At 47.1% G+C, this 13,071-nt stretch overlaps 1 protein-coding gene across 2 annotated transcripts in view; it reads left to right on the top strand.

Moving 5' to 3' along the window:
• MED17 (mediator complex subunit 17) overlaps positions 1-13,071 on the top strand; it is a 305,063-nt gene that overhangs the window by 29,037 nt on the left and 262,955 nt on the right. For both annotated transcript variants that reach the window (XM_075698299.1, XM_075698300.1), the window contains exon 5: positions 784-927. In XM_075698299.1, coding sequence (XP_075554414.1) covers positions 784-927 — 144 coding nt within the window. The remainder of the gene's footprint in view (positions 1-783; positions 928-13,071) is intronic.

Below are 13,071 nucleotides of genomic sequence, written 5' to 3'. Positions count from 1 at the left end.
TGCACATAGGGAATAATTGCATCGTTTTGCTGTGAGCGCCTCTCAGACTTGCCATCCAGGCATGATCTATCACAAATAGGCTTTACTGCTCTATTGCCATGGCTTAGTGTCTCTGCAATGTTGTTCTTATGTATATGTCTGCCTCTGATGGATGTCGTGACTGCTGTACTTCAATGGTGGCCTTCTAGGGTCCTTTAAGGGATCAGGATGAATGACCTCATTCGCAGCTAAAGTGCAGTGAATGCAAGATGAGACACAGGAAAACTTATGTGTGTGCCACTAAATTGAGACGGAAGTTTCACTTAGCATGCTAATGATCCATAATTGCTTGATATTCCTAAAAAGCTATTTATCTTAGTTGCAATTGGAATACTACTGAATTGTAGAAATTAGATTAGACAAATTGTAGCCCATGCAACTATCAAATTTAAGCCAAAAGGGACCTTCAGGAAGGTTAATGTAAAAATCTACAATGTGATCTGCTATGCGAAGGAAGAACTTTGGGCAAATCCATCTACTGCCTGTCATCTTCCGATTTCTGGATGCTGACAGTGTTGCAAGATTTGCCTATGTGTGAAGCGCTGGTGAATGGTGATGTGCTCACCGATACTCCTTCACCAATGTAGGCTCAGGTGCTCACACGTCTGCTCGGGTACTCACCAACACTCACTCACGTGATTGCCTCCATTCGCTCTTACCAGCACCTGCACACTTTTCACATTCGTACTTGGTCACCATGCCCGTGAAGTGAGTGTACAGGCCTGTAAATTGTGGCACGTGCAGGCCATGTTCCATGTCGGAGAACCTGACCAAGTTGGCGCAGAAGATCGACTTTGGCCAAGCAGCAGCAGTCGATGAGCAGCAGTTGGAGAAAGCATCCTTCCAGCCATCCCTCTGGCCATGGGACTCTGTACGCGCCAAACTCAGGTAAGGGCAGGAGCATGCCTCACGAATGGTGCTGCTACACGACTCCCCTAAGCACATCATCTGTTCACCCTCAGACATTCATGTGGTTCCGAATGCAACCATGCAGTGCGGAGAAACCATGCATAGAGTGCAACACTGTAAAGGCTAGGGTGCCATTGGCGCTTAGAAACAGTATGTGCTTTGACTAGGGATGGGCGAATATTCGATCGAATAGTTCTCTATTCGTTATTCGCTTCGATTTGAATTAAGGTATTCAATATTTTCGAATTGTTTGGAGGACTTGAATAGGCAGCCAAAAGCCACATACGACCGGCACAAATACAAATCTCGGAGGCTATGTTTTCATACGTCATGGCTGCCATACAGCAGCTGTAGATCTCAGTCTATACATTTTGCATTAAAAAGCTGGAAATACGTCATCGCTGTATGGCTCATTACGTGGGCGGCCCCGCATTGGTGTAGACATCTATTCTTTTTCCTTCCTTTCTTTTTCTCTCCCCCTGACAAAGCCTGGCATTGCCCTGACCTTCAGTCATGCCACGCCACTGGCGCTTATTCATGTGTTGGCTGCTGCCGCTATAGGTGAAGATGGCGTCGGCGGTGCCAGTGTCTTGGCAGTGCACACATGCGAACCCGATATGGAACTTTTTTCTGAAAGTGCCTGCTGGAGGTGAAGCGCAGTGCGAGACTTGCGGACTTGTTTTAAAGATGCCTACTAGCACTACGACGACGCTTGTCACACACTTGAAGAAACATCCAGGCAAGTACAAAGAACACTCGGAAATGCACCAATTTTACAGTTTGCCGAAAAAGAAAAGAGAGTCAAAGTGAGTCAAATCATCGCAGCTATCCGTGGCCAGTTAGTTAAAGCCTAAACTTCAGTCGTGATCGATAAAAGCGCAAGAAATGACTATGAGGATAGCAGCATTCATGGCATGCGGCCTGTAGCCGTACAGCGTGGTTGAAGAAAAGCTTCATCAAGATGATGCACTGTGCAATTCTGGAGTACGTTGTTCCATCACGGAACACCTTTTCATGAACGGTCATTCCGAACTTGTACGTGACGAAGAAAAATGACCTGAAGAAGCGCGTTGGGGACGTACAGTTGAACCCGGCTATATCGAACCTGTTTACATCGAATTCTATATATTGAGCAATTTCTGGTCATGGTATAGTTACAGTTAGTATATATAGCAAAAATTGCGCTTACATCAAACAAAAATAGCAGTGACTCCCGATATATCGAACGTCAAGCAGTGGAAAAGTGCCCCCAGAAATTGGCTTTCCCTCGCGGTAACGGGGAAACCCAGCGGCGCGGCTCCATCCAACCGCTCTCCTTACTGTGACCGCGCTGCCTCGGGCTTCCCGGGCGAGCTGTCCACACCCCCCCTGCAAAAAAATTATCGTGGCCCGCCTGCAGTGCTTGCTCAGACAGCCAATCAGAGGCTCTTGTGCTATCGTCGTGCAAGACTGTGAAAGTGCAAGTTGTGTCGCTGCTTTTCAGGTTCATTGTGTTTGTAGTGTCCCGCAGTGTTGCCGTGATGAAGCGGCAGAATTCACCTTTCGTTGTGAAGCTCGAAATCATAAATCGGGTCGAATGCGATGAGAAGTCGGATGTTCCCGCAGCGTGCAAGATTCCGAGGAGCACTCTCGGCACAATTAGGGCTAAAGTGGCCAAACTCGCGACCCGGTGCCCATGGCGCCCGACACGTACGCACGGCCGTGTACAGGTGGTTCTTCACACGTGTCGGTTTCTGTGCGCTCGGTGATTACTGTAAATTCTGATGAATGCGTCGAAGCCATTGCCGGTTTTGCCGAAGTTTGGAGCGAGCTGGTGAGAATTTCCGGAAGCTGTTGACGAATCAACGGTGGACAAGTTTGTGAGTGCAGATGATGGGTCACGACCACAGGAGAACCCGAAAACGAAGACTACATCGCCGACATCGTACCGAGCACAAGTGAATGTAGGCACAATGAGGAAAGCAACGACGGTCCTTTGCCCACATCCTCCGAAGTGATTGGTGCACTCGCACTAGGCCGGTGCTTCTGCGCGAATGTGGAAGGTTGCTGCCTCAGCTGCTCAGACTTCTTTCTTGGGGAAGTGCATGCGTCGCAGGCAGCGAAATTGCCCAAGGAGAAGAAAAGGCAGGACTAATTTATACGAAACTAAGCTAGTTTCATCATTAGAGTGATTTTATAAATGGTACGTGCTTTTATGAAATACAGGTATTTACCAGGCTTATATCGAATTATGCTGTATATTGAACTGATAGGCATTTTTTGAGAGTTCGATATAACCGGGTTCGACTGTATGTGACAACGGTGGTACTGAGTGCTTCACTCTGACAACGGATGGGTGGACATCAAGGGCCGGTGACAGCTACATGTGTGTTACGGCCCACATGATGGATCGCGACTTCAAACAGCACGCATACGTCCTCGCCTGCAAACCAATGCCACAGGAGCATACTGGAGAAAATATGGTTCATTTTCTCCAAGATGTGATCAGAGTGGGTTCTGCCCGATAACATCCCGACTTTTGTCATTACTGACAACAGTAGGAACTTCGTTTCAGCTGTTGCCGAATTGCAGTGGTCAGGACTTCTCTGTTTTGCGCATACCCTGCAGCTGTGTATAAATGATGCTAAAAGGGAAGTGGCAAGTTTTTCCCAGATTTGTGCGAAGTGTCGAGCGATTGTGGGTAGCTATGAGAGAAGCGCCCTTGCACGTGTACGGCTTATGGACATTCAAAAGGACATGCACATGGTCCAGCATGAAGTGATTCAAGACGTCTCCACACGCTGAAACAGCGAGTACGCAATGATGGAGGGACTTGTCACACTCCGTGCCCCTACTTCAGTTGAACTTTGCGAATGTGATGTGGACAACTTGAACTCCAAAGAATGGAAATGAATGGCTGCAGCTGTAAATGTCTTGCAGCCCTTAGACCAAGTAACGACCGAGCTGTGCGCAGACCGCTACCCTACACTTTCCCAAGTGATACCTCTAATGCATTGTACACAAGTGGTGCTGCATCTGCATGTGTCTGAAGGTGAGGAAGCAGCATCATTTGCAAAGAGCCTTCTGTGCAGTCTTGCAACAAGGTTCCCTGGCTTAAAAATCGCACATGTTCCAGCAAATGCAATGCTAGTTGGCCCTCGCTACAAAGACATTTGCTACACTGAAGAGAGCCAAAAATGTGGTCAAGAGCCACGCTTTTAACTGCAGCAAATGAGCTCATGCCAGCTCAAAACAATTGTGCCCGGACATCTGTGTGCCCAGACATGGAGAAGCCGCCAGCTAACACTCTGCGGAGTGTTTTTTCTTCATTAAGCTCCAACGTAGTGCAAAAGAATGCACATGAAAGTGTTCCTTGCCAAGTGGCAGACTACTTGGCTACCCCTGTGCTTCCAAGGTAAGAAAACCCTTTGGAGTGGTGGAAGAGCCACGGCAGCCGGCTGTACCCAGCGCTGGCGAAGGTTGCACAAAAGTGCCTCTCGATTCCTGCCACACAGGCAAGGAGTGAGAGGCTGTTTTCAACAGCAGGAAATGTTGCTAGCAGTCGGCGGGAACTGCTGCTTCCAGACCACGTGGAGCAGCTGATATTTTTGCATGAAAACTTGGTAATGCAGTAAAGAAAAGCAGTGTGTGATTTCTAAATAAAATTCAACTGTTAATAATTGTCAATTTCACAGAATGCTGTGCCTACATGTGTTCTAATTCTTTAAAATTGTGTAAATTAGTTGGGTCATTATAAAAATGCCAATTTTTAAAAATATGTGATATATACTATTTGAACTATTTGATTCGAAATTATTCGACCAAGTCACTATTTGCTTCGAACTCGCTTTGAGCCTCAGATTCACTATTCGCCCATCCCTAGCTTTGACTGATTTTTGGGAAAATGTTCTTTCTATAGGCTTAGGCTCGGTTCTGAATGCAAAAAATTTATTCCCTGGAAATAAACAGACCATGTACTTATACGGCTGTTAACACATTGTTTTAGATCCATTTGCTTTTCGTCTTCTAATGTGTTTTTATTTGGCGCCCATTGCAGCAGCCACGAGTGCATATTCATAAGAGCAAACACCGCTGGCATGCAGAGAAGCATAAAGAGAATGTGTGAAGCAATAAATTTTGGTGATCGAACTTCTTGCGCAGCTTCCACAGTGTTGCACCTTGTGTATGAAACGGAGGTACAGATAAGCTGGTGATGGCAGCGCCACCAGCCACCACAGCATCACAGATTGGCACTTTCTTTGATGACTGTCTCTGAAATTGGTCAGTCTTGTTTTTATTTTTTCTAGTGCAAAACTTGCACGATAAGCACCTTTCTTTGTCATATCATGAACTCATTCAGGGCTGCTAGTTGGCATGTGTTTTGTTGGAGAGAGAGAGAGTAAACAGGATGGCAGGCAGTACATAACAGAAGCTCGAGCACAAAGAAACATACATGCAACTGGATAATTTTATTCATTCAAAAGAAGTCGAACAACTACAGTTGCTAATATGTTCAATGTTTATAATAAAGTGGTCATCAATTGTCTCAAGTGGGTAGACCACGGCAGTAGCGCAGGTTGACCACTTTCATTTATGTCGCAAAGAGCTTGGTTCCTGCAAATGTTAAGTGTAGCTTTCCCTCAAAACCTGGGTTCATTTTGCAATCTGCTCCCATAGAGAGCACATACAGGTCGTAGGTATCGAGGTCGTAGGTGCCTTTATGCGGGCGAACTCCAAAGCGGGTCACAATAATTTCCAACACCCAACGTCTTGTATTGCTGCTATGTAAACTGATACCAATAGGAGCTGACTTTGGATATTCGTGCCTCTTCCAGTCTAGATTGGAGCCACTAAAGTTGTGTTTTTCATACTTTTCAGCTTGTGTGCAGTGCACTGTGCTTGTTTGAAGGTGAGATCGTGGCACCATGTGCTGTCGCATGGGTAGAAAACTGCAATATTGGAGGCCATGAAAATTGAGCCTCGTGCAGAACTCTGTAATAGTATCGAGAAGACACTTAGCAAAGACATAATGGTCGCATATTACTTCCTGAGCAGTTTCCATACCACAGTCAAGCCGTAACAGGAGCTGTTCTTACGTTTTTTGTTCTTCGCACCTTTCGTACTAAGTCCTAGTGGATGGTGTGATCTGGCCATCACTTGTCGGAGCAGTGTTATAATAGCGACACTTAATAATTGGTGCCCAGAGTATGCTGCAACAGCTTGCAAAGCAATATTATCGTTGCGCGAGGAAAGTAAGAATGTTTTAAAAACAGAGCCTGTAACAGATGTGTGTGTGTCCCGATCTGTGGCATAGTAAGCACCAATGAGCGCCCAATTTGGCGCTCTGCTCACAATAATGTTACAGTGCATTTGGACTGGGCCATGTGCGCAAGAGGGAGATGAAGAGGAAGTGGTAGACTGTCTCCTGGAGCTGTGACCTTCGTACCAGCCTTCGCAATTACCACTAACATTTCCTATGTATAAATAGTTGTACATAGATTTGTGCATCGGGCTACCTCTTTGTAATATTTGATGAAGGTGCGGGGTAACGAATCGGAAAGGAGCTTCGCAGTTCTTTACAAATGTCGCAGGAGACTGTGCCTGACTTGGCAACACCTACATTGACTGTCATATTCGTGCATCCACATTATCCGGGAACCTTCTGCGGCACCGATGGCGCCGACGTTGACAACACGGCTGGAGATGTACGAGTGGATGAGCAGCCACAACAAATGGGAACCCACAGTGATGCTGATGAACATTTTTTACTTGGATGGAAGAGCATGAGTGGGGTTTCAAGACCACGAAGAACTCCATGATTGGGAGACCTGCAAACAGGAGCTGAGAGATTTGAGAAAATCTTTGGGTTGGAAGGTTGTTGGCATCACGAGTTCAAATGTCCACCGAAGGTTATGTCAGCTATAACAAGACGTGCCGGTGCTCTGACGGAAGGCTGATGCTGAAATGCCAGAGTATGACAGAATCGGGCACGTCTTAAATGGAATTGCCCATGACGCCTTCAAGTTACTCATCTGTAAGAACTGTACTTCGCTTAATGACGTTATCACGGAGTGCAAGCATTTTGAGCAGGTGAAAAGTCATCGTATTTATCAGTCATTTGCATGACTTCCCAATATGGTTGCAACTTTGTCTTGTGAAAACCGACAGGACTTGCCTTTGCGGCAGCAGCAGCATTCAGAGCAGCTGACGAAGAGCATGTGCCATGGGCTGTAAGCCATGTGACCCACGGCTTTGTAGCCACCTGTCAACGATACATGCGCTCCTATGGCTTCCCTTGTTCAGGCTATTGTGCACCAAGAACAGTTTGCGAACCAAGAACAAGTGCAGTCAGTTTTCACTGTGGAGAGCTCCCAGCCAACCAAATGTCCTTTGCTCGTGCGTACTCAAAATCAATGGATCCGTTGAGGTTCTCGCAACATGGTGGAGTGGCGAACACCGGATGACCGATCTATTTTTTTCAGTTGTTGCTGCATTGGTGACGTCGCCCGATACTGTCGCAACTGCTGGTCCTCGATGCCATTCTCTAACAGCCCTCGTCCAGATGGCGATTTCCGCCATATCCAGCTGCAAGCTGAGCCGAACCTGCACACCACTGTAGGTATGACCGCATGTCGTTGTCAGTCACTGTCGCCGAGCAGTCACCAGTCCCATTCGCTGCATAGTCATCGCCTGTCATCCAGGTCACCCCAGTCCCATTGCCTGTCGCTGTCCTTCCGACCTGGGCGCGTACCTTCGGAAAACTAAAAGATGCAGCTCCCGAAGGTGACGCTGCATTGTCAACATCTTCGCCTAAGCCTCTCACTCTGCCGACCAGATGCAATATAGGCGATGTAGAAGTTGACGTTGTATTGGTCCCAGTGCTTGTTGATACTGGAGCCCATGTTGGCCATGAGCTACCGTCTTTATTGCCGCTTTAAGAAAGTCCTTGCACCTGCTGCATCTTGTGCTATCCAGGTCACTGACGGAGCAAAGCCCATTATCCTTGGCACGTGCACTGCCCGAAAAACTGCTGCTGGTTTCAACACTTCCGTTTTATTTTCTGTTCTGGAACGGTGTTCTCATGACTTGATCTTCGGCCGTGACTTTTGACCATTCAGCAGTGATTGACTGCGCTGCTTGCCTCCTCCAACTCGAGCTGCCTATTCACTGTTGTGCTCCAAAATCAGCTGAGCCTCGTTTATGTTCTGTAGACTTCGCATGGTTGCCACCTCAAGCCTCCATGTTTATGCCTTCGACATGATTCCCATCTGTTCCTAACGGTAACTATGTGCTGACTCCTAACGTCAATGTTCTCCTGCTAGGCATACTTGCCGTTCCTCATACCATTGTGACTCTCGTCGATAACCGCATATTTATTCCTGTTTTAAATTTTGGTTCAAGTACGCATGTTATCCCGAAAAACATGTTGCTTGGCAACGCTTCTCCCATCGACGGTTACGCCATCTCTGTATTAGATGTTCCGTGCTAGTCTGCAGCCACCTGCTTTCCGATCAGTTCCGCAACGTCTGATCCCAGCATATTTTTGAAGATGATCGCTCAAGACTTGCTTCCCGAACAGGCTGTCGATGTTTGTCGTTTCCTGGTGTCTAACCGCGATGTTTTTTACTTTCAGGATCGCCCGCCGGGACAGACTGCCGTTGTGACCCATAAGAATGACACCGATGACGCTAGTCCTATCCACCGATGACCTTATCGCGTGTCTCACATAATGCCATGTTATCCAAGCTGAAGTAGACAAGATGCTAACCAAAAGTGTAATTCAGCCCTTTTCGAGTCCGTATGCATCGCCGGTTGTCTTGGTCAAAAGAAGGATGGCAGCTGGCAATTTTGTGTTGACTACCATCCGCTGAACCAGGTCAAGAAAAGGATCTGTACCCTCTCCAGCGGATTGATGACGCTCTCGACTGCCTTCACGGATGGAAGTACTTCTCTTCAGTTGGCCTTCAATCCAGCTACAGTCGAAACCCGCGGTAACGAAATCCCGAGGGAACGAAATTCTTGCCGCAACGAAATATTTTTTGATCCCCGGCGAACAGCCATAGGAGTCAATGCATTTCCTATCTCGCAACAACAAAACTTTTTTCTATCCGCGAGTGCTGTCTGCTCTTCCATGAACTACCAATACTCCCCGCAAGCGCCGCCGTTCTGAGGGTGCCGCCGCAAATGGGAACAGCGCTGCTTACATCAACTATTGACACCCCCCCATGAGTGTTGTGTGCACTGTAAAACTCTCAAAAATGTGGAAAACCCTTCCAAAAAGCGAACAAACATGCGGAATAGCAAAAAGCTACGGGTAGGGCCATAGAGCAAACACAAAATTGTAACTACCGTATTTGCACAATTGTAAGTCGACCACTTTATTAAAATTTGAAAATCTGAAGGGGGGGGGGGTCGACTTGCAATCGAAACCAAAACATGCCACTGCCAAAAAAGCGAGACCAAAGGAGCTACAACGTAGTTACAATTTTGTTTGCTCTATGGCCCCACCCGTAGCTTTTTGCTATCCCGCGTGTTTGTTCGCTTTTCGGAAGAGTTTTTCAACATTTTTGAGTTTTACAGTGCACACAACACTCATGAGAGGGTGTCGATAGTTGGTGGAAGCGCCGTTGTCCCATTCGCGGCGGCACCCTCAGAACGGCGGCGCTTGCGGGGGAGCATCGGTAGTTCATGGAAGAGCAGACACCGCTTGCGGGTTTCTCTTTCCCTGTTGCGCTTAGCTTTCTCTATACAGTAGAACCCCGCTGTTACGTTTCTCACTGCTGCATTTTCCCGGCTGCTGCGCCGTTTTCATCCGGTCCCGGCATAGCTTCCATAGGATCCAATGTATAAGGAACCCCGCTGTTACGTTGTAGCTGTGAAAACGTTCTCGCATGATACGTCGCAACTTAGCAGCCCGAACCCGCCTGGGCTAAAGTAGGCAACGCACTCCAACCGCCATTTTGGCTTTTGACGAGTTTTGGCCGGGCTTGGCTATAGAACTGGCTGCAAGAAGCCGCACGCCAGTTCGAGAGGCCGCCACTAAGTGGCCATTCGTGAAAAATGCTCCCACTATCATCACTGTGATTACGGTCGCCGCATGGTTTTTGGACGGGCCGACTCATGGAGGAAGGAAATTCAGAAGAGGCCCTGACGTCACTCTGTGCGAAGCTAAAGTGAAGCCGGAAGTTGGCGTTGCTCCGCCTATCGGGCCAGCTCTCCTCTCTTGTTTACATTTCTCGCAAAACCGCACCGCGCGCAACTGGGCTGTTTGGATACGCCCGCTCTGCAGCAAAACTAAACAATCGTTAGCGCGTTAGCATGATTGCGCCAAAGAGGGCAAAATTTCCCGCGGATACTCTTTCGTCTGTTGCCATTGCCGTGGCGTGGTGACGACGAGGAGCACGAGCCGCGTGATGACGGGGAGTTGCCAAATCCTAGCTTTGGAGAAGCTGTCGCGACTCTGGACCTCCTCCGCAGGTACATCGCACCTCACAGCGACGCTGACAGCAATGCGGCCTTCCAGGCTATTGAGAAACGTGTGGCGATTTCTAGCGAGCGAAAGAAACGGCAAGCCACCATTCTAGACTTCTTTAAGTCCTAAGCGCACTCTGTGGAAATAAATTGTCTATAGTTGAAGCTGCACTTTTTTCATTCATTTTCGGAGCTTTCCTCGCTGTTGCGTTTTCCCGGCTGTTACGTTTTTTTTTCCCCGGTCCGGTGAAAAACGTGCGAACGGGGTTCCACTGTAGTTTGACGAAAGGCATTGGTATGACACCTTCCAATTGACTACCGGCTACGTGCTGCTTCTATGCTTCCTCAGTCATCATGAGTGCTCCAGGCCCACTAATCATTCGGCACTCGTTCATTTCATTTCACTCTTTATTTTTTGCATAATAATAAGATTACAAATGGGGATTATACATACATACAGAGGGAGGTCCCATAGTCAACAGACTGTACAGGGGACCTCCCATTACAAGTGAGTAGGATATATAAATACAAAGCAGCTATATGCAAACACAAAAAACACCATATTAAGTTAGTCACTAGCTTACGCTGTGAAATATTTAACGACACAAAGCACTTATTATTATAATGATAATGATCAAATTGTTATATTGAGTGCAAAAATTTACGAAGGTTTGAGTTGAAAGTGTAAAAATTAGAATACAGTCAAACCCGACTATATCGAACCCGTTTACATCGAATTATTCTATATATCGAACAATTTCTGGACACGATATAGTTACAATGAGTATATATCGCAAAAATTACGCTTACATCGAACAAAAATAGCAGCGACACCCGATATATCGAACGTCAAGCGGCGGAAAGTGCCCCCGGAAGTTGGCTTTCCCTCGTGGTGGCGGAGAAAACCCGGCTGCGCGGCTCCATCCAACCGCTCTCCCTACCGTGACCGCGCCCGACCGCGCTGCCTCAGCCGTCGGCAACCCCCCCCCCCCCCCCCTGCAAAAAATGATCCTGGCCCGCCTACAGCGCTTGCTCAGACAGCCAATCAGATGCTCTTGTGCCCTCGTCGTGCAAGATGGCGAAAGTGCGAGTTGTCTCGCTGTTTTCGTGTGCGCCTTGTAGGCCTTCTCCCACAGTGTTGCCGTGATGAAGCGGCAGAATTTGCCTTTCGTCGTGAAGCTCGCAATCATAAATCGTGTCGAACGCGGTGAGAAGTCGGATGTCCCCGCAGAGCACAAGATTCCGAGGAGCACTCTCGGCACGATCTTGAAGAATAAGGGGGAGATTAGGGCTAAAGCGTCCAAACTCGCGACCCGGTGCCCGTGGCGCCCGACCCGTATGCACGGCCGCGTACGAGTGGTTAATCTGAAATTGCTTCAGCCGTGCCGACTTCCGCTTGCTCGGTGATGACCGTAAATTTTGATGAATGCGACGAAGCCGTTGCCAGTGTTGCCGAAGTTTGGAGCGAACTGTCAGAATTTCCGGAAGCTGTTGACGAATCAACGGTGGATGAGTCTGTGAGCGCAAATGATGTGTCGCGACCACGGGAGAGCCCGAAAACGAAGACTACATTGCCAACATCGTACCGAGCACAAGTGAAAGTGGGCACAATGAGGAAAGCAACGATGGTCCCACATCCTCCGAAATGATTGGTGCGCTCGCAATAGTCCGGTGCTTCTGCGCGAATGTGGAAAGTTGCGGCCTCAGCTGCTCCGACTCCTTAATGTGGAAAAGTGCGTGCGTCGCAGGCAACCAAATTGCCCAAGCAGAAGAAAATGCAGGACTATTTCGTGCGAAATTAAGCTAGTTTAATCAATAAAGTGATTTTATAAATGGTATGTGCTTTTATGACATCCAATTATTTAGCAGGCTTATATCGAATTATGCTCTATATCGAACTGATAGGCGTTTTTTTGCGAGTTCGATATAGCCGGGTTCGACTGTACTATCTTAATATGGACACTGTAATGAGTTCCAAAGTAGTGTGGCTGAAAAATTAGTAGTAAATTTACCATAATTAGTTCTAGGTTTTGGTAGTAAATAGCTATTAGTAGAAGCGAAACGGGTAGACGTGGAATATGGATACTGGCTGGTAGTAATTATAGGGAACAGGAGCTTTCCGTTAACAGATTTATAAACAAGTATTCCAAGTGAGTATTTATTTAGTTTCTGTAACGATAAAATGCCGTTAGATCTGAGGAATAGAGATGCTTCCGATGTGTAGCTGCTACGTGTAATGATGCGAATTGCTTGATTTTGGGTATGCTGTAGTGGAGATAAATGTGTGGGATACGTGTTTCCCCATGATGATATGCAATAATTAATATGCGTGTGAATAAAAGCGTAGTAGAGGGAGATGAGTGTCTTCATATTAAAGAAATTGCGAACTTTAATTAATATTCTAATTCCATATGCTGCCTTCTTTGTTAAGGATAAAACATGCTCGTCAAATTTTAGGTGTTTGTCTAATATGACGCCAAGAAACAGTGCACTATCAGTGGGATAAAGTACACTGGAAGCAAAGGTTAGCGATGGATACACTGAGATATGTTTTTGTTTAGCTGAGAAGATGACGAAGTTAGAGTTTGCAGTATTAATCTGTAGTCTGCTTAGTTGGCACCAGGTTACAATATTTGCCGCGTCGTGATTAAGCTTACACATCAATGAATGAGG

The sequence above is a fragment of the Dermacentor variabilis genome, chromosome 7 (assembly GCF_050947875.1).
Source record: "Dermacentor variabilis isolate Ectoservices chromosome 7, ASM5094787v1, whole genome shotgun sequence".
NCBI classification, from domain to species: Eukaryota; Metazoa; Arthropoda; class Arachnida; order Ixodida; family Ixodidae; genus Dermacentor; species Dermacentor variabilis.
The sequence above is the reverse complement of the archived record's forward strand: the minus strand, read 5'-3'. Positions and strand labels throughout refer to the sequence as shown.